At 57.0% G+C, this 19991-nt stretch overlaps 1 protein-coding gene and 1 pseudogene across 1 annotated transcript in view; both read right to left on the reverse strand.

The window, feature by feature from the left end:
* Positions 1 to 16443, reverse strand: part of Mdga1 (MAM domain containing glycosylphosphatidylinositol anchor 1) — a 57356-nt gene extending 40913 nt beyond the window's left edge. Inside the window, exon 1 of the mRNA XM_006983074.4 lies at positions 15707 to 16443. Coding sequence (XP_006983136.1) covers positions 15707 to 15773 — 67 coding nt within the window. The 5' untranslated portion in view covers positions 15774 to 16443. The remainder of the gene's footprint in view (positions 1 to 15706) is intronic.
* On the reverse strand, positions 2151 to 2827 carry LOC121824609 (XK-related protein 8 pseudogene; annotated as a pseudogene).
* Positions 16444 to 19991: the final 3548 nt, after the last annotated feature.

Raw genomic sequence — 19991 nt, forward strand, 5'->3', positions numbered from 1 at the left:
AGAAGGCAGCCCCACCCCCACCCCAGCCCCATATCGCCTCCTGCTGGGCCCAGCTGGGGGCACTGTGGTCCTGCCACTAGCCCAGCCTCTTTCCTGGCAAGGGTGTCCTGGGTGAGCACACGCCGGGCCGGGCACGGGGCCCGGTGCCTGGGAATGAGGCTCTGGCGGGTGGGCTTTGTGTTTTGTGAAAACCAAACCCACAACCAAGCCAGGCAGCCAAGCAAAGCCTGCCGGGAAGGCTGGCAGGCCTCCCTCCCAGCTCCCCATAGAGCCCCCCCCCCAGGAGCTATGGATGGCACCAGCTGCCACCCTGGCTGGCACAGGAGACCCAGTGGACAAGGCCTGGGTCCAGCTCTGGCCTCCCAGCCTGACCCCCTTCTCCCTGGAATAAATTGGAATAGAAATGAGAGGGAATCGCTCTCCTCTGTTTGAACAAATTGCTATGGATCCCTCCCTGTCTCAGGTCAGGGCTCGCGATGGGGGATATTTTCACTTGCCGACTGCTAATAGACTCAGGAGAAGCTGCTGGATCGATTGTGGCCGGGAAAATTAGCCATGAGCTCCGGGCCAGCCTCGGCCTGCCCCTGCCCCCCACTCCAGGCCTCTTGGGGGGAGAGGAGGGGGCCTGTGTCCAGCAGGGACCAAAGCCAGGAACAGACAGATTGAACCCGGGGTGCTGGGGCTGAGCCGGTGGCTGCCAGGAACCACAGTCTGGTTGGAGGGCTGGGGACAAAGGTAGTTGCTCGGAATCCCTGAGGAGGTCCCCAGGGCACACCCCGTGCACACATGCATTCGTCCGTGTGCAGCACCAATGCACCTACTCACGCATGCCCGCCAGATTTCCATGTGCATAGGAGATAGATAAGAGGCTCTGGTGTGAGGTAGCAAGAGCCTGTCAGGGTCCACAGTGAGAAACACTTGCGACCTCATGTTCCTCTCTGACGGAATGGGGGAGGGAGGTGGTCAGCTCCTGTGCTGGCTCCCAGCGAGTGTTCCCCACCTGCTCCCTCAGCTCCTCCCACAGGGACAGGTTAGAAGTGACCCACACAGGGTGTTCTGATTAGGAGACCCAGGAGCCAGAACCTATTGGCCTCACCACGAGGCTCGTGCCAGGAACCACATTGTCTGGAGAAGGTAGGGTGGAGCTTGAGGTAGCCTCTAAATGTCCCAGGAGTGAGGTGGTTTGAATGGCCACTCACCTGCTAGTTATCCTGCCGTGCCAAGCACGTGCATGCACATGTACACACACGCACACCCATCACATCTCAGTCAGTGTTAGCCCAGGTCCCACCGAGGAGGCAGAGCAGGCCGCAGGCTTACACCTAGCCACCAGTTTCTGCTTCTGAAGGATGGAGTTAATAGACCAGCTCGCCTCTCAGCCGTCGACCTCTGACCGCTGTGGGTTTGAGCTGGGTCTAGCACTTGCTGGGTGTCACCCAGCATGTGCTCACTAAATGCTAAATTCATCTCGGGTCCCAGTTGCAAGCACCCCAAAAGGCCAGAGGTGTTCCTCTGTGGTCCTTGGAAATGCTCCAGTTGTTCAGGGCTGCAGGGCAGCACACTCCTCAAGGCCATGGACAGAAAAAAAGTACCCTGGAAATCCCTGCTTGTCCTCACTATTCTCTTACCCTGTCTCCTTCCAGGACAAGCCCCACCTCCATCTTCCAGAAAGGTCTAGGGCAGTAGTTCTCAACCTATAGGTCCTGACCCCTTTGGGCAGACAACCTTTCACAGGAGTGGCCTAAGACCATCTGCATATCAGATACTTACGTTATAATTCATAACAGAAGCAAAATTACAGTTATGAAGTAGCAACGAAAATAGTTTTATGGCTGGGGGTCACCACGACACGATGAACTCTTATTAAAGGGTCGCAGCATCAGGAAGGGTGAGAACCGCTGGTTAGGGGAAACCCACACACTGAGATTTAACGAGTAGCTTACTCTGGAGAAAGTCTTGAGCCCTCCAGCTCGGCAAACCAGCCTGGCTTGTATATGATTGGCCCTTGGCCCTTCCAAGGCCCAGATTTCCACATCTTCCTTCCTGGCTGAGTCAGAACCTGCCTCGAAGGACTCCACCTCTCCAACCTCGGGCAGAGAAGTCTCCGCTTTGACCTTGGGGAAGAAGTTGTGTGCTGAGTGGCCTGCCTGTTAACAAAGCAGCTTAGGCTGTTTTGAAGGAAGGAGACTTCGGACCCCATCCACATGGTTGGGCTCCCCGTGGCAGGGAGGGTGCAGCCAGAGGTAGTAGTAGATCAGTCCCAGGAGGAAGCAGGCTCCTCCTATAATGAACCACATCGGCAAGAAGCACCAGGCAGCCCGGCGCTCTGTGCCACCCAGGTGCTGACCAGCAGCATACTGTCACTGAGGATGAAGATCAGGTGGATGATGGACCGGCCTCGGGTGCGGGGGAGAGGGGGGGGGCAACCACACTGAACCAGGAGAGATAAAGGATGATTGCCACCCTCCCCCGGTACAGCCACTCAGAGTTGGGGTTTGGCATAAATTTTGTGCCTTGAAGCCAGACCTGGAACAACAGTACCGGCCACAGGCTGAGGAAATGCAGGGCCACGTAGTAGGGGAAGAGAGCTGAGAACAGGACAACGGCAAAGATTCGGGGCCTCAACAGCAGCAGGTTCCACAGGAAGCAGATGGCAGAGGAGCTCCAGCCCGGGCGAGGCTTAGAGCAAAGTACGCAAGGCTCGGTGGTAATCCAGTAGTGCCCATGAGACGCCCAGGGAGGACGAGCTGATGCCAAACTCCGTACAGATAGCCCAGCTGCAACAGATGCAGCAGCGCCAGGAAACTACGAGAGGGCTGATACCCATGCAGCTCAGCAGGGTCGGAGGTCAGACAGACCCAGCAGCACCAGCACGGCCCACAGGTAACGGCCACCGAGCTCTAGTGGATGGGGTGCCCACTACACTGCCCTCCAGCCTGGCTAGCTCAGTCAGTAAAGCATGAGACTCTTAATCTCAGGGTCATGGGTTCGTGCCCCACGTTGGGCGCCAAGACAAAGAAAATGGGAAATGTAGTGGTATTTGCTCCGCCCATGACCTTGGGCTATAGGGCCCAAAGGAGGCAGTGCTTCTTGCTTGCCGTGACCTCTTAAAACGTCATGGGCGGAGCAAATACCACTAAACTGGCTCCATCCACCAAGGCGGTGGGGAGGTACCTGCTGCCAGTCCCCCATGTCTCCCTAGCCACTTCAGTGGCCATCCATCTAGCTCCTAGCTGCTAGCACCTGCCATCCTGGGGCATCTGACACCATCCTAGCCACTACAGCCAGCGTCCCCAGGTGCCCAGTGGGCTCAGAGTGCAAGATTAACAAGTCCTACCGTGGTGGAACAGCTTGGCCAATGGAGCCGGAGTGGGTGTGTCCCCACCCCAGGAGCAGAGGCAGATACGAACCAGAGCTATCCAGAAGGGCACAGGGCAACCGGTGTAATCAGACTCCTCGAGGGGGAGGGGGCCCCTCGTTTCCCTAGCGTACGTCTCTGCTTCTCGACCCAGGCCACCTAAAGCCACAGCTCCTATGGTGGGTGGGTGTCCCCTCACCCCCACTAAAGCACCATGACCTTAGCCCAGAGTTGACACTCTGCCCTAACTCCTCCCTCCTTTACCCTAAATATTGCCCCTGGATACCCCCATGCCTGAACCCGCCTACCCATCAGGCCTGAGCCTCGGGGCCTGGGTTGCATCGCAGCTCCCCAGGTCTTCCCTGTCCCCCATTAGCTGACTGTGAACAGCATGGATGTGGTCCGAAGGGGTGGGGAGGGACAGGAGCTTATCAATAGCACAGCGGCGTGCCTCAGAGGTGGCGTGGGACACTGAAAGAGATTTGACTTTGGAGTCCCTCCCTCTACATGTATGGCTTTTGACTTCAGCCTGGGCCCATGAGGCTGTAGTCAATATACTTGTCTTCTCTGGTCTCAAGTCTCTTCCTACACTGAATCTCAGAGATCCCCATCTGGGTCACATGAGGCCATAGTAGTGTGGCTGAGTCCTGCCTGCCACACCCTCCGGAGCTTCTGCACCTGCCCCATGGGGGGGGGGCAGGCCTCACTGGTGCAGGAAACTAACCCGACCTCCCCCCAAGATCCCCTGCATTTTACTGGAGCATTGGAACCAAACCCAAGGGATCAGGCCACTCGAATTCAGTTTCCTCCCGTTCTGCCCTCCCAGGATCTACTCAGAGACAGAGAAATGAACCTCCGTCAAGGCAAGAGGAGGTTCAGGGCCAAGGACAGATTCAAGTTCAGCACAGCAAGTCGATATAAAGTCAGACAGTGAGAAGAACTTCCCAAAATGAAGGCCCAAAGAAAGACACAGCAAATTGTAGCGGGGCTTCATGATCTCACAAGACCTCACAAGATCTCACAAGTGGGCTCCCCCAGAAGTTGGCAAATGAATTTGGTCACCTCAGAAGAACTTCCCAGCCCATAGCCTTCAGTGTCTGAAAGCCAGGAGGCTGCTACTCCCCAGGCCACAGAGTTCAGGCTGAAATGAGACACCTGCTAGTGGAGATGGACTCCCTGGAGAGCCTCCGAGCCTGGGGGTAGGGGTGGGGGTAGGGGAGTGTGGGAGGGGAGGGGTCACAGCCTCAGGCAGGTAGGAGACCAGGAGGGACTCTCACAGGAATGTTTGGGTGACTCTGGGCAAGTCACTTGCTCACTCTGGTCTCGGTCTTCTCCTGAGTGAGGTGGGCAGAGTGGGTGAAAGAGGGCCCAGTGTGCCCATTCACACCATTCACACCTCCTCAGTCAGGAAATGCCCATTCACACCATTCACACCTCCTCCATCAGGAAATGCCATCTCACACCATTCACACCTCCTCAGTCAGGAAATGTCCACTCACACCATTCACACCTCCTCAGTCAGGAAATGCCCATTCACACCATTCACACCTCCTCAGTCAGGAAATGCCCACTCACACCATTCACACCTCCTCAGTCAGGAAATGCCATCTCACACCATTCACACCTCCTCAGTCAGGAAATGCCCATTCACACCATTCACACCTCCTCAGTCAGGAAATGCCCACTCACACCATTCACACCTCCTCAGTCAGGAAATGCCCACTCACACCATTCTGACCTCCTCAGTCAGGAAATGCCCACTCACACCATTCACACCTCCTCAGTCAGGAAATGCCCACTCACACCATTCACACCTCCTCAGTCAGGAAATGCCCACCCACACCATTCACACCTCCTGTCAGGAAATGCCCACTCACACCATTCACACCTCCTCAGTCAGGAAATGCCCACTCACACCATTCACACCTCAGTCAGGAAATGCCCACTCACACCATTCACACCTCCTCCATCAGGAAATGCCATCTCACACCATTCACACCTCCTCAGTCAGGAAATGCCCATTCACACCATTCACACCTCCTCAGTCAGGAAATGCCCACCCACACCATTCTGACCTCCTCAGTCAGGAAATGCCCACTCATACCATTCAGACCTCCTCTGTCAGGAAATGCCCACTCACACCATTCACACCTCCTCAGTCAGGAAATGCCCACTCACACCATTCACACCTCCTCAGTCAGGAAATGGCAGGTGGGGAAAAGATGTTTCAATGGCCTCAAGTCTCCTCCTACACTGAATCTCAAGAGATCCCCATCTGGGTCACAGGGGGTCACAGGAGGCCACAGGGGGATGGCTAAGTCCTGCCCCGCCACACCCTGTTGGGACCCTCTGCACTACTTGGAACAGCCAGGCTTGTGAGGGAAACAGGGCTCAGTGGTTAAGAGTACTGGCTGCCCTAGCAGAGGACCAAGCTCAGTTCCCAACACCCACATCAGGCAGCTCACAGCCACCTATAACTCCAGCTCCAGGGCATGTGGAACCCCTATTCCAGCTTCCAAAGGTGCCTGTCCTTGTGTGTGTATTCACACAGACACATAGCCAAAATTAAAATCAGTCATTTAAAAAGATAAAGCCAGACATGCCTATAGTCACAGCCCTGGGGAGGCAGAGACAGGCAGGTCCCCGGGGCTTGCCGGCCAGCCTGTCTAGCCAGTCCGTGTGCCCTGGGTCCAGGAGAGACCTTGCCTCAAAAGTTAAAGCGGAGAGCAGTGGAGGGCACCTGACATTGACCTCTGGACTCCAACGAACAGGAACCCAATTATAGGACAGGCAGCCGACTAAGTGAAGATTGATGTAGCAGGAATCTTAGATGGTCTCGCCAGTTCCTCAGCTGATCCTGTTTCTTCAGACTGGAAGCCTCTGAGTCCTCATCTAGAATGGGTCTCAGCTGAATTGCTGCTCAAAAGCCTGAAAGCTGAACCAGCCAAAAGCTTCTAGTTTCTGGTCCTCACGCCTTATATACCTTTCTGCTATCTACCATCACTCCCTGGGATTAAAGGCTCACTTTCTGGGATTAAAGGCGTGAGTCACCATGCTTGGCTGTATCCTTGAACACACAGAGATCCAGGTAGATCTCTGCCTCTGGAATGCTAGGATTAAAGGCGTGTGCTACCACTGCCTATCCTCTATGTCTAATATTGTGGCTGTTCTGTTCTGTGACCCCAGATAAGTTTATGAGCATGCACAATATTTCGGGGGAACACAATACCACCACAGATTGATGTCTAGCTGGTCACCTATCCACCTTCATCCTGTCTTGTGTGTGTGTGTGTGTGTGTGTGTGTGTGTGTGTGTGTGTGTGTGTACACTCATTCCAAGGTGAGCTTGTGGAGGTCAAACGGTAACTTTCCCGAATGAGTTCTCTCCTTCCATCACGTGGGACCTGCAGGTTGAACTCGAGTCCTCAGGCTTGGTGACAAGTGTCTTTACCTGCTGAGCCACCTCACTGACCCCATGTGTCTTCCTTTCTATGGAACTCCTGTACTTCTGTAGACAAGAATGCGCCCACCTCAGCCTCCCTTACAGTTAAAATGGCCAGGGCACTCAAGGCTGCCCAGTGTAAACAGAAGCCACCCAGGAGCTTCTGGGAAGTCTCCTTAAAGGAAGTTGGGCCAAAATGTCAGATGTGCTGATTTAACTGTGAGTAATGCAACTCAGGCACTGGGAATTGCTGAAGTGTCCCGGGTTATCTTATGTGCAATCAAATCCAAGGACCACTGCTCAGGCAGGGCCCCAAGGTGGGAGGAGCCTGGAGGACCTCTGGACCTGAGGAGCCAGAGACTGAAGCCTCAGTGTTTCATAGCCAAATGTGGTCCCTGGAGGACTGGAGGGCTCCTCGTGCTGCTTCAAGAATCAAGCCCACCCCACCCCACCCCAAAGAAAAACTAGGGAACAAACCACCTCGGCGCCGCTCAAATCGCCTGGCACTTGGGGTGTACGAAGTTTGGCATTAGGTGACTTTGAGTTCAAATCCCAGCCCTACCATCTACCTGCCAACTGTAGGACCTTGGTAATGTCACTCAGCCTGACCCTCAACCTTTCCTGGAAAATGAGGCCTGTGGGGAGATTCTTAGGGACAGCCAGCACCCATCAACCTTCCAGCCCTTAGCTGGTTTGGGATGTGGTTAAGAGCAAGGATAAGGTTCTATCCCGATCGCCTGGCCTGAGCCTTCTGTGAGAATCATGCAAGCAGAAAGGCTCCATCCAGCTGGTGGCTTCAGGGGTAATAAGTGGCCTGCATGAAAGCCCCCAGGGTCCAGCAAGAGCTTGGCTGACACCCAGCTTGGGTGGTGGCCTGGACAATGCCCTGGAGACATCCCAGAGAGAAGATGCGGTTTGGCCTGACTTAGTCTAATGTGTCTACACCCACTGGGCTGCTCCAGCCAGCCTCTCTGTCAAAGCACCAATTACAGGGCTCCCAGCCACAGCTTCCATCTGCGGAGCTCCTGCAGGGCAGAGTCCAGGCAGAGCGAGGCCTGCGCTGTGGGTAAACTCCCGGATGGCTTTAATATGCCACCTCACGGCTTCCAACCCACCAGATAATCCTAGCATCCTTGGCTGACTCTGGGGCTGGAAGGGAACCAAAGAGAGCTTGGGGTACGTTCTCCCAAACCACAAGGTCACCCATCCCAAAGCCTCAACTTCTACCAGATACAAGCTGAGCTCAGGTTAGAGACGCAGCCACTTTAGGCCTCCAAGGTCTTCCAAATTTCTCAAACGAACACTGCTTCTTCCATGCAGCACGCACACACACACACACACACACACACACACACACACACACACACACACAGCCCTCCCCCAGGATGCTGCCACTGCCTCTGCTCCCGCAAATCCCTATAATTCACCTCAGGAGCTGGCAAAATAACAGCATTACACTGATGCTTCCCCGTGACCCCAGTACCTTCCAGACAGGGAAACTGAGGCTCTCCTTGAAGAGAGGTCCTGCCTTCCTGCTTATTGCCCCTGTAATGCCAAGACCAATCCATGTGCCACCAGTGTCGGTCACTATCATGAGGGCTCCGATAGAAACACAGCCTAGATCTACATTTCCCCCCAGAGCCTCCCTTGGAGAGTTGGGGAGCCCCCCATCCCTCCGTGGGCCCCGAAGCACCTCCTCTTTCTCCTTCACACAGTGCCTTCCCCAACTCTGTCCCTGGCTTCCCATCTCTTCTCAAGCCCCCTCTGACATCCCCTCCCTACTGACATCCACTTTCTCTTCCCTCTCTCCTCTCTCTGGACATGGGACCCTGGCCTCAGCCCAGGGCCCCCACAGACGCGTACCTTCCCTGGTGAAGTCCATCTTGTTTGGTGGACATAGACCAAGGTGCACAGTCACCTCTTCTGAGCTGCGCTCTCCTCACACCAGCCTCCCTGCCACACAGCCTATACACAAAGCCGACCTTCAAAACCACACTCAGTGTCTGGGAACGCAGCTCAGTTGGTGGAGTCCTTGCCTAGCTTGCACGGAGCCCCGAGTTCAGTCCCCAGCATAAATGCGGCATGATGGGATACGATGGTAACCCCAGTACTCCCAGCGCTTGGAAGGTAAAGGTGGGAAAAGCAGAAGTTCAAGGTCATTCTGGGCTACATAGCCAGCCTGTCTCAAAACCACCCCACCCACCCCACCCCCGCCCCCCAGTCATTAAAGCTATTTGTCAGGCTTTGTTTGCTGCCTGCCCTGACAGACGGCTGGCCCAGGACAGAGCCTCTTCTCCGGCTTCATTCTGGGGCAGGATCGAGCAGCAATTCAGAAGCCCAGGGCCCTTACCCTCTTCACTCTCCTGCCCCAAATCTGCCTAATCAACAGCGTTTTTTATTCTTCCCACTGTGAGTCCGTTCCCCAACTGCCAACTGCAGGCCTTCGTCTGTCCCCAGGGGATCTCTTTCCCGGCCGGGCTCTGGGGTTCATGATGGAGATCTGCAATATCTCTAACTCACCGGCTTCTCCTCCTGAGTTCTGTTAGGACTCTGTTAGGAAACTGCCCACTGTGTTCCTCATATACCCAATCCCGCTTACACTCGGAAGTCCTTACACAGCCTTGAAAACTTCAAACACTGGTCCTTCAATACTTCAGACTAATTGTTGACCCTGTCTGCTGCACATCCGCCTCCTCCGGTTCATTCTCGGGCTCCTCGATTTTTGTTCTGACAAGCCAGGTCCGTCTTACCCCCAGGGCCATCGCACTGGCTGTTCCTCTGCCTGGAATATTTCCTGGAGATATCCATGAGGTCTTTGCTTTGGGGGTACTTCCACAGGGGAGCCCCCAACCCCAGTCACCATGTATGAACTTGACCCACAGTGTCTCTACTCAGTCCCCTTGTCTACACGAAAACCCTGTCAGTAAGGTGCATTATATCCATGTTCTCATGTTTGTGGAAAGTCTCTCCCTCCACAGGCATGTAAACCTTAGGAGAAACAAGAGCTGGTCACCATCCCCAATCCTGCCACATAGCCAGCTCCTCCGGTCCCTTCTCCCAGCAACTGAGTCAGGCCCAAACTCACAACAGCTCTGGACCCTTGCAGGGTCTCTCCACACTGCCCCCTTAAGAACACTAAACACCACCGCCTCCCCAGCCAAGACTCTCCTGCCCATCATTCCAGTGCGGCCTCCATCACGGGCTTTGCAGTCCACATCTCTGGGCCCCTTCCAGGGGCTGCAGCTTCATCTCTCTCAACCTCTTGGCTTCCTCAAGGGTGAAATGGACTGAGGAGTCTGTCTTTCCGGGAGGCTTGATGCAAGCCAGAGACATCAATGCATATTCATCATCTCTGTCACTATTATTATTATCCCTTGGCATTTCAAATCCTCACAGCCTTGACTTCCTGTCAACCAATGCCTGACCAACAGGGCAACCCTCCCCATGCCCAGGGTCTTCAGCTCTGTGTGCCCTCTGCCAGGGACAGCCTCCCCAGGCCCAATGACCAAGGCTGGTCCAATCTCTGTCTTCCACAAGCCCTGAGAGGTGACTTTTCCCATTCTCCTGCATACCTCATGTTGTCTTTGCCTTGAGGGATTTATCGAATCTCTGTGGAATCTCCTTCTCCTGACTCAAGTCCAGCAGCCCCATGGTGCTCCAAACCAGCTTTACCAGAGGTAAGATGCGGTAGATGCCGAAAAGATTCACCTCTCATTATCCTTACTTCCTACCCAGAAGGCCCACGGGACCAACACTGGGGGGGGGTCCCCCTTCTTGCCAACTGTGCCACACTGAGCAGGTCACCTCGGTTCAATGACGAAGACAGTTCCCGCCATGGACTGCCTTCTCAGAATATCATGGGAAATATTAAGTCTTAGCCATAGTCAGGCCAAGACTTGGCAGGGCATGGGGTACCACCATGCTGGTGAGGGACCATCAGCCTCACCAAGCGTTCTCCCTGAATATATACTAAAAGACACAGGAAGAGCCATACCCAACGCGTGGAGGCTGAATCTCACTTTGTTTTGCATGTGTTATCCAGTCTTAGGGGAAAAAAAAAGAAGAATCCATTTAAAAAAAAAGAGAGAGAGAGAGAAAGATTCATTCTTCTGAGCTAAGCATGGCTCTTGACTGCCGTCTGCATCAGCTATTAAATGCCACGTGGGCCCTTTGTCTTCAGGGGGAAAGGAGATGCTGGCCTGGGACCCTGTGGGGCAATTGTGCAGAGGTGTCAGACCCCTCCACCGACACAGCCCCGCAAGCTCAGCTGAGCCCAAAAAAGTTCTCACCTGACCTAGAGAAGAATTGAGTTATCTTGAAAACGCAGGAAGTGTGGCTCTATCCGTGGTGGGCGCCCTTGGATTCCGAGGCAGGTATGTGGGAGTTGGAGAGAGCCCCCTTCCACCTCAGGCTGGGGGGAATCAGCAAAGGGAGGCAGCGATGTGGTGGCCAAGCCCGCCCCCTGCTGGCAATGTCCGGAAGAGCAGCACAAGCTTTCCACCGCAGGGCCCACAGGGATTTACACCCCCGACCTCTCGGACACACAGGCATGAGGACCCACTCAGATTGGGGTGCCTGGACAGGGAGACGGTGAAGCGGAGCTCTTGCTAGAATGAGAGACCGAGATGCCATCTCCAGTCTCCCAAACTTTCCTGGGTGGGGTACCTTCTGGTCCAATCTCCCTGAACCCAGTCACGGGAAGAGGCATCAAGGTGGCTGTGGGGAACGGGTTGAGAGGGAGGGATCCTCCCGTATCCTGCCTTGACTCTCCTACTCCAAGGCCCCCTCCGTGCCTCTTGGGCAACCAGGAGAAGCCAGCCCTGCTACCATGGCCTGATTTCCACTCCCACCCCAGGTATCGATCTTCTGCATCATTCATTTGCCAGGCCTTGGCGGCTGTGATTAGCTCCCTGCACCTCCCCACGGAGCTCCCCGCCCATCCCTCCATGTTCCAGCAAAGCAAAGCTAATACGGGGCTCTAAATGAGGCTTTACCACCCGGCAGCCGCCGCAGCTCAGAGACAGACCTGGCCAATTACATGTAGGCCCCTCGGACCGTCCCAGCCTGTCCCTCGAGGGTGCTTTCCTGACTCGTACAATCCCTTCCAATCTCGCCTCCCGATCCTAGAACCTCACCCATGGATGACGCCCAGATGCCCAGCCTGCAGGGTAGGAAGGCACAGTTTGCTTGAAGTGGGGTGGGGAGGCTAACCTGGAAGAGATCTAGAGAATGACCCCGTGGGGAGTCCCCAGGCAGGGCTGGGGGATTCTCAAAGGCAGCACTGGCAAAGTAGCCTGGATTTGTAGACACAAGGCAATCTTTCCCTCGGGCAATGTCTATAACAGAGAAGGGAAAGGGAACGAAAGTAGGGGAGACCTTCTTGAGGACTTAGGAAAACCCAAGCCTGCTGCTGACTCTAGGGACAACCCGCTGCTGGAGGTGAGGCCTTCTCCAGGGAAGACCCTAGACAGACAGCCATTTTCAAGGCAGGGGTGTGGAACTCAGCAGGAGAAGTCCCAAGCGCCCCCCCCCCATCAACACTCAGAAGCCCCACACTGGGAAACTCACTTCCCGAAATTCCTTCCCCACACTCCCCCGAGGAAGGGGGGGGGGTGGGCCGACTTGGTGATAATTCTGTAAGCGATGTTGCTCTTGTCAAATTATTCAACATCTGTCTTCATGTTCCCACAAAAATTAGCATAGGATAGTAGTTTCTGATGACACCTTTGGTGAAATATTTTGACTTCCCCCCGTAAGTTGCAAACAACCTGTCTTAAGGATAATGTCACTTCCCACTCCTGCATATTAAATAATCCAGGGGTTTGTTGTGTTTTTGTAAGGAGCCGAATCCTGCTCACCGGCCCCTGCCTGGAAGTCTGACTGCTCTGAGAGGGGGACAGGAAGCCAGGATAGAGGATGGGAAGCCTCTAACTCTGCCTTGATAGAGCGTCAGTCACCTCTCCTTCACCTGCTCACTGTCTTTGTCCCAGAACTAGACCTCTGGGGCCAGCCTGAGCCATACACACACACACACACACACACACACACACACACACACACACACACACAGGCCTGGCAGAAAGCAGATTACAGGATCCACCCTGTAAACAACAAACTGGGCTAGAGATTGAGAATCGGGGAAGGAGGAGGCCCCGCTCCAAATGGACCATCTGGTCCCACACGCGGCCCGCTGTAGCATCTGTGGCCCTAAAGAAGAGCAAAGCCACTTGGCCAGACTGAGAGGGCCTCCCCAGTCCTGTGCTGCTGATGGCAGGCTTTAGAGCTGGAGGGTGGACCCCGGCAGGATGCACGGCCTGGGGCTCTGAGCATCTGTCTCCCACCAGATTGCACTGACCCTCACCCACACCAAAGGCCTCCATTCCTGTTCCTCCCTCTGCCTTGCCTTCACCCTCTTATGAGACTACCCTTCATCCGCAGCACAGGCCTGGGGCAGAATGACAGCAGCAGCTGAAGTCTGTCCCTAGCACATACTAACACACTGCCTCCCTACCCCATGCTAGCGAAACCCAGCACTTGGGTCTCTTCTCTCTTTTAGGGCTGCAAGCCTAGGGCCCCATGGCTCTCTTGAGCAGAAAGCTTCACCTAAAAGGCCTCTGTCTTGGTGAGTGACAAGCTCTGGAGACACCTGAGAATTTCATGAAGCATCTTCAACCTGCAGCTCTTCATCTACTCCACAAACCTCATCGGAGTTCCTGCGGGGTGCCAGGTGCCACGCTGGGGCTGGAGGCTGCGGCGGATGGACATCTCAGTTCCTGCACACTACCACTCATTTGCTTCATCTGCTTTGGGGTGCAGAGGGATGGGTGGGGCAGAACAAGCCCTAGCTCTCCACCCTACTTCTTAGGCCAGTCCCAACCCTGCTGGGGTGTCACCAGTGTTTGTAACACTACAAGGCACAGTGTCCCCCAGCTTCTCTTTCTCCTGCTTCCCATGCACCTGCAAGAAGATTTTCCACGCAGCAGCAATCTCCCTGCAGCCCAGCCTCCCCTGGAGCCAAGCTCTCCAAAAGCAGATGCAAAGAACGCCACTGAAGAGCCAAGGGTGGACCCAACGGACCTACCCTTCTTTGATTTGTAACAAGAGCAGCTGGGACCAGGGCACGTGAGAGATGGGAGAAAATAAAGAAAAGGGGAGGGTGCAGAGAAGGAAAAGGACAGGTCTACAGAGACCATGCCTTTTGTTCCTGACCTCTGTCCTCTTTGTCAGGGCTCCTACGTAGGCCCAGAGAACTTTCCTTAAATGCACATTGGGCCACCCCGAGGAAGAAAGACTTCGTGGAGAACCCCAAACCAGATAGCCATGAGATGGGGTCGTCAGACCAGTCCAAGAGCGCCAGAGGAAGGGGCAGGTAGTAGGCTGAGACCTCAAGAGGGTGTATGAGCAGGTTGCAATAGCCCGTTTGGGGTATTCCCTTAAAGGTAGCTGAGGCTAAGCTGCTGGTATCTTTGGTGATGCTGGAGAAAGGAGAACTCTGAAGCCTCTGGTATCTCCCTCTGTCCTAGACAGGGGGGACCCGTTTCATACCCCTCCCCCTCCCCCAATACATACAGCCCCGCCTCTTGCAGCATCCCTGGCTGCCTTGTCTGGCCTATGCCAGGGGCCAGGCTGTAAGAGACACACAAACTAATTAAGAAAAGGAGTTTGGCTGGATGCCTGGGCTGGCCTCACCAGGGAATTAAGCCCAAGCCAGCTAGCTCTTGGAGCCCAGGGATGTATACTTTCCAGATACCCGCTCCCCAGGACGCTCCTTTCTCTTGCCAGGAACAGGCAGAGAGACCCGGGACCTAAAGCTAGTGGTCGGGGGACATGGACCCTGTCACCCACACAGTACAGGTCCAACTCCCTCCACTCTCAAAGAGAATAATTAGATTCTTGGCCCCAGAGAAAGAGGGAGAATGCTGCCCACCCCAGCCACACATCATTAGAAAGTAACTACAAAGCCCACCCTGCGGTCAGGAGAAGGGAAAGTCAGGGCCATAGGCTCTAGGGATTGACTCTCTGTGCATGTTGGGAGAACAACCCTGGTTGGGTAGCATTGAACCAAGGAGCCTTCGCTGAGAAAACCCACTGGCATGAAGTGGAGAAAATGTGGCCAGAATACTCCTTGGCGCGACGGAGCGTGGCTTGGTGATGCGGGAGCAGAGCTGCGTGGCGGGAGGCAGAGTTTAGACACGTAGCCGGATGGGTGCTAGCGGTGTTTGCGTTTCCTGAGGACGGTGACTGAACGTGTCTGTGTGTGCAAGCAGGCAGAAGGAAGCTAGGGCTGGGGTTCTGAGGTTGGGAACCAGGGAGAGGAAGAGCTGGCTCGGGAGAGGTCTGAAAAGGGATGCTGTGAACGGTAGGCGCCTGGGCTAGGGGATGCCCAGCATCGGCTCAGACCGTTAAGAAGCGAGAAGAGGCGGCCGAGCCGTGGCCACTGCCGGGAATGCGAGCCAGCCGCCCGGCCGCGGTGCTGGCGAGCATCTCGCCCGCCAGCCAGCCGCGCACAACTCCGGTTCGCTTGCTTCCACTCGGGAGGCTGATCCAGGGGAAGAAGAAGATTCGGTGGAAACCGCTGCTCCAGCCCAGAGCTTGGGCTCTTTCCGGGTCTCCTGAGCCCATTGGATTCTCCCAAGACTTCCAGATCACTCCAACCCCTGGCAAGGTTTCAGAAAGCCGAGACCTCACCCTGGCACCCCCAGCTTCATGCCATACCCTAGGACCGGCTCCTGGGCTCGGGAGCAGGCTGCTCGGTATCCTGGCGCCCGGTTGAGGGCGGGGACGCGGGCATCTACTCCAGAGTGCAAGCCCAGGGCTTCACCAAGGCCCGGCAGCGCGCACTTTGAGCAAGATCTTGCAAAGTTTCCGCGCGGCTCCGCCAGGGTGGAGCTGGACGCGGGCTCTTACCGTAGACTCCTTGTCCCCGACAGTGGAAGGGGATCAGCGCCAGAAGTAGAAGGCAGGTCACCTCCATCTTCACGGCCAGTGCTTCATCCCCGCGAGGCGGCGCAGCCTGAGAGGCGGCGGGGGGCGCATCCGCCGGGGCACCGCGATGCCCTCTGCCTTCCCTCCTTTTCCCCGAGACGCGACAGAGAGCGCAGCGACCGAGAGCAGGAGGCGACTCGGCTCTGTCCTCTTCCCACAGGGCGGCTGCCCGGGTGGGGACGCTGGGGGCGCTGGCCCAGACCCTGGTGCCTCTGCGCACCGGGCGCAGCAGCCAGCTCCCTGGTCCAGAAAGCTCGGCCACCTAGCAGCCCCGGGTCCCCAGGGCTGTCTGCCGAGGGTGCTGAGCGCGGGGGACCTCTCTGCTGCGGCGGCCGCGCTTGGATCCAACAGGCCACCGATGCCTGACAAACTTGTCGTTCCCCGCCCAGGGGACGCCCCTCGGTGGAGCCAGGCCGGGAGGTTAACCCGCTGGCTCCAGTCCTGCAGTGGGTGCGGAGGGCTCGGCAGCCCGACCCAAGGGAGCGGGGCTAGGCGCCCTTTCCGGAGGCTAGGGCGCCCCGGGTCCCGGTCTTGTCGAGAGCGGGAGCAGCGAGGACTGGATTCGGCCCCGGGGTGAGCACTCCGGGTCCCCGGGTCCACGAAGTTGGCTGAGCCGCCGCCGAGGAATCCGAGGGAGGCGATCGCGTCCCGGCGCCCCCGCGGGAATCCGGAGAACGATTCCAAAGCAAGAGGGACCTCAGCCAGCAGGGAAAGGAGGAAAGTTTGAGTCCTTTGAAAATAATTCGCGCTCTTGCCGAGGCCGGGGCAGCAGCTCGGGAGCCGCCGGCCGCCTCCTGTCTCCGTGCTCCGCTCCCGCCGTCTGGCCGCGGCCGTGGCGCTCCCGGGCTCTGCGATCTCGGGAGAGCGGGGCTGCGCCGCGCCCCAAGTTGGGCGTCCCCGCCCCCCTCCCGGAGGCCTGGGCCCGAGGGGGCCCAAGCGGGCGGGGCCGGGCCGGGCTCCCGGGCACGGCGGCCACTCGGGCTCCGGGGCCGCGAGAGCGCTCCGCTCGCTCGGCAACTTGGGCTTCGCTGTGCTGCTTTCTGGTCCCTCCGAGCTTTTCATTCCGCGCTTCCTCCACCTCCTCCCCACCACCACCACCACCCCGCCTCCCTCTCTCCCTCCTCCCTCTCTCCCTCCTCCCATCTCCGCGATCGGTCTCTCGCTCTCCCACCCTTTGTCGCTCGCTCTCCTGTTTGATTCCCCTCCAGTTAAAAAAAGGAGCCAATTAAAGGCAGCCCAGCTCGCCCGGCCCAGCCTCTGTCCAATTTCCTTGCTTCCCCCAGGACCAATTAGAGAAAACAAAACAGGGCTGGGGGAAGCAGTCTCTCTCTCTCTCTCTCTCTCTCTCTCTCTCTCTCTCTCTCTCTCTCTCTCTCTCTCTCTCTCTCTCTCTCTCTCTCTCTCTCTCTCTCTCTCTCTCTCTCCTTCTCTCCTGCCCCCATCCCTTTCTCTCTCTCTCTCTCTCTCGCTATCTCCGCCTCCCCCACCAGCCCCCTGGCAGAAAAATGTCAGAAAGCAGCAACGGATCCATCTATCCCGAGGACAGTAGCGGGAACGTGGGTTCGGCGCGGGCTCTGCAGCCGCGCACTCGCACACGCTCTCCGCCCGCCCTTGCACAGCCCAGGCTGGCAAAGCCCGGGCCGGGTGCAAACGGTCGCCGCACGCTCGCGGGCCAGGCACCGGCGGCTCGTTGCGGGGACCCAAGCCTGCAGGGCACTGGACACTTAGGAGTGTTTTGTACTTTGGAGAAGGCGGGACTGGAGCCTAGGATCGGAGGGAAAGGCCGAGACGTCTGCTTTCTCCTAGACCAGTGCTGGCGCGAGAGCCGGTTGCCTGCTGTCAGCTCTGCAGGGATGTTGGCTCGGCTTGGGAATCCCGCCACCTCCACCAGCACCCGCCCCTGGCAGAGCCCCGGCCCCTTTCCAAGCCGCCTCGGCCTCTCCCCGGGTCGGGCGCCGAGCCACTGCTAGAGCCGCTGAGGAGGAGGACGCGCTTGCAGCTCGCGTCCTAGCCCTGGCCCACAGGTTGCCAACAGGTTTGCCAGCAAGACCCCAGTGCCACGGGGACACCAAGTGCCTCCTTTAGCCCGCTTCTCGGGCGCCCTGCCTCCCCGCGGGACTTCAGGCGTGGCCATTTGCGCTAGGGGTGTTCGCCCTTCCCGCAGCCAAGCCGGGCCCTGAGTCCAGCACTCGGGGTCTCCCCGTCACCTCAACCCGGCCCTCCTCGAAACCGCGACCAAGACGTAGTTCCTTCCAGACGCCCTTGGGGAGGGGCGTGGGCTGGGGAGCGAGGCGCGCCACCTCCTCGGCGCCTCCGATCGCGTCCTCCCACCCGGGTCCTGCTAATCTCACCTGCTCCACCTGTCGCCGCCGTTATTTATCTCGGCGTGAGCGCAGGGATTCTACCAGAGCGGCCCGTGGGAGCGCGACACCCGCCGCAGCTAACAAGCTCGGAGATTGGATCCTGTTCAGGATCTGCTGCGATGGTGGATCCATGACTCCAGGCATCTGTCCAAACTCAAAGACCTGTTCACCCTAAGAGTTGATTCTCTGGCGTGTAAATTCACATATAAATTAAAAAAATATTAATAACAAACCCCTCCTCCAAGTCCATTTCCCACCGGGATCTTTCTCCTCTGGTCCTCCTGGGCAGACCTGACCTGCTAAGGAGGAGCGGAGAGCATGAGACGTCTGGTAGGTGGGGAGGGGCCCCATCAGCCTACCCTTTCTCAGCTTCCTTTTGATTCATCCAGGCTGTCCACACTTGTTCCTGCCCTCTTCATCTCTTCCCTCCTTCTACCGTGGGGGTCCAAGGTTCAGTGAAGGGTGTCGAAGCCCAACTCAGCAACTGGAGATTTGTTAACTGAACGAATGAATGATGCCCACCATGGGCTAGATCCAGCAGCCCAAAGCAGCCTTCCCCAGGCCCATCCCCTCTACTCACAGCCTCCCATTAACCCAAAGGAAACCATGCATGATCTGCTCCATAGATATCCAGTGTCTTCCCACCCACCTCTCCCACCGGTCTGAAAGGGAAGTGGTACCAACTGAGAGGGTGGCGGTGAGTAACTCGGTTGACTGTGGTGTTGCCATTATTGGAAAGCTTCCAGAATCCCCCAGGAAGCTCCCAGGGAGTCATCCCGATGACTCAGGCCCTCCCTGGCTTTGCCTATTCTGGGAAGCTGTTGTCTTCTTTTCCAGTTAGCCACCCCAACCCCAAACAGCATCAAATTGCTCCTCTTTGGCATGGCAGAGAGGACCGAGATATTGTCTGAACACGCACGGGTCCTGGAGAAGAAAGAGGCCTTGTGATGGAGGAGGGTTGGGGAGGAGGGGGAGCAGAAGTCCGGGGCCTGGCAGGCTGGGATTGAACATTTGCTGTGCTAATCCACTTGTGAATACTCGCTGTGTGTAGTGTAAACACCTCGACAGCCTGTTCATGTGCGCCTGTCAGCTCAGTCATTTCCTCCCCCAGTGTTCCAGGCCTGCTGCCTGGGACCGAGCCCCAGAACTGACAGCGGCAGGCAACCCCAGAGAAAGCAAAATGCCCTCAGTCTTGTGTTCCAGCCCTAATCTGTCTGGGCCTCGACTTCCCCAGGTGTCAAGCAGATAAGATCCCTACCCAACAGAGTGGTTGAGAGAACTGGGTACCCGCCACAGGGGCAGAGGCTTCGTGTCACGTGACAGGCCCTACCTGGCCTGTCTCACAGGCTGCTCAATGGTCAGAGGCTCCTGACGTAAGTAGCCAGGCTGAAGGGCCTAGCTCTTTTCCCCTGAGCTTACCTACCTACCTGCACGTACATACCCAAGCCCAGAGGCGACTGGCCACATTTTCATAAGAAGCAGCTCCGGTTCTCTGCACGCACCAGAACAGCGCTCTGGACCCCATGTGGGGCTGCTAAGAGTGTGAGGCATGAGAGCTAGACCCCCCCCCACACACACACACACACACGACCTTTGGGAACCCCTGAGGGGACCCATGGAGCCTAGGATCAGAGTGTGGCAGGCTACTTGGGGCCCTCCTTCCTTTCTCTCGGAGGAAACACCGCGGTTGGGCCCCTGAACTAGCTGACGGCTGGTTGTGTGACTAAGATGGGCCGGGGACGCAGGGTCCCAGGGCAGGGCTCAGCCAGGGCAGCTAGCTGCAGGCTCTAATGACCTCACTGTTGCTAGATAGCTCTCCATTCTCTTCCAGCCTCTTGCTCTCC

This window comes from Peromyscus maniculatus, chromosome 21, assembly GCF_049852395.1.
Source record: "Peromyscus maniculatus bairdii isolate BWxNUB_F1_BW_parent chromosome 21, HU_Pman_BW_mat_3.1, whole genome shotgun sequence".
Lineage (NCBI taxonomy): Eukaryota > Metazoa > Chordata > Mammalia > Rodentia > Cricetidae > Peromyscus > Peromyscus maniculatus.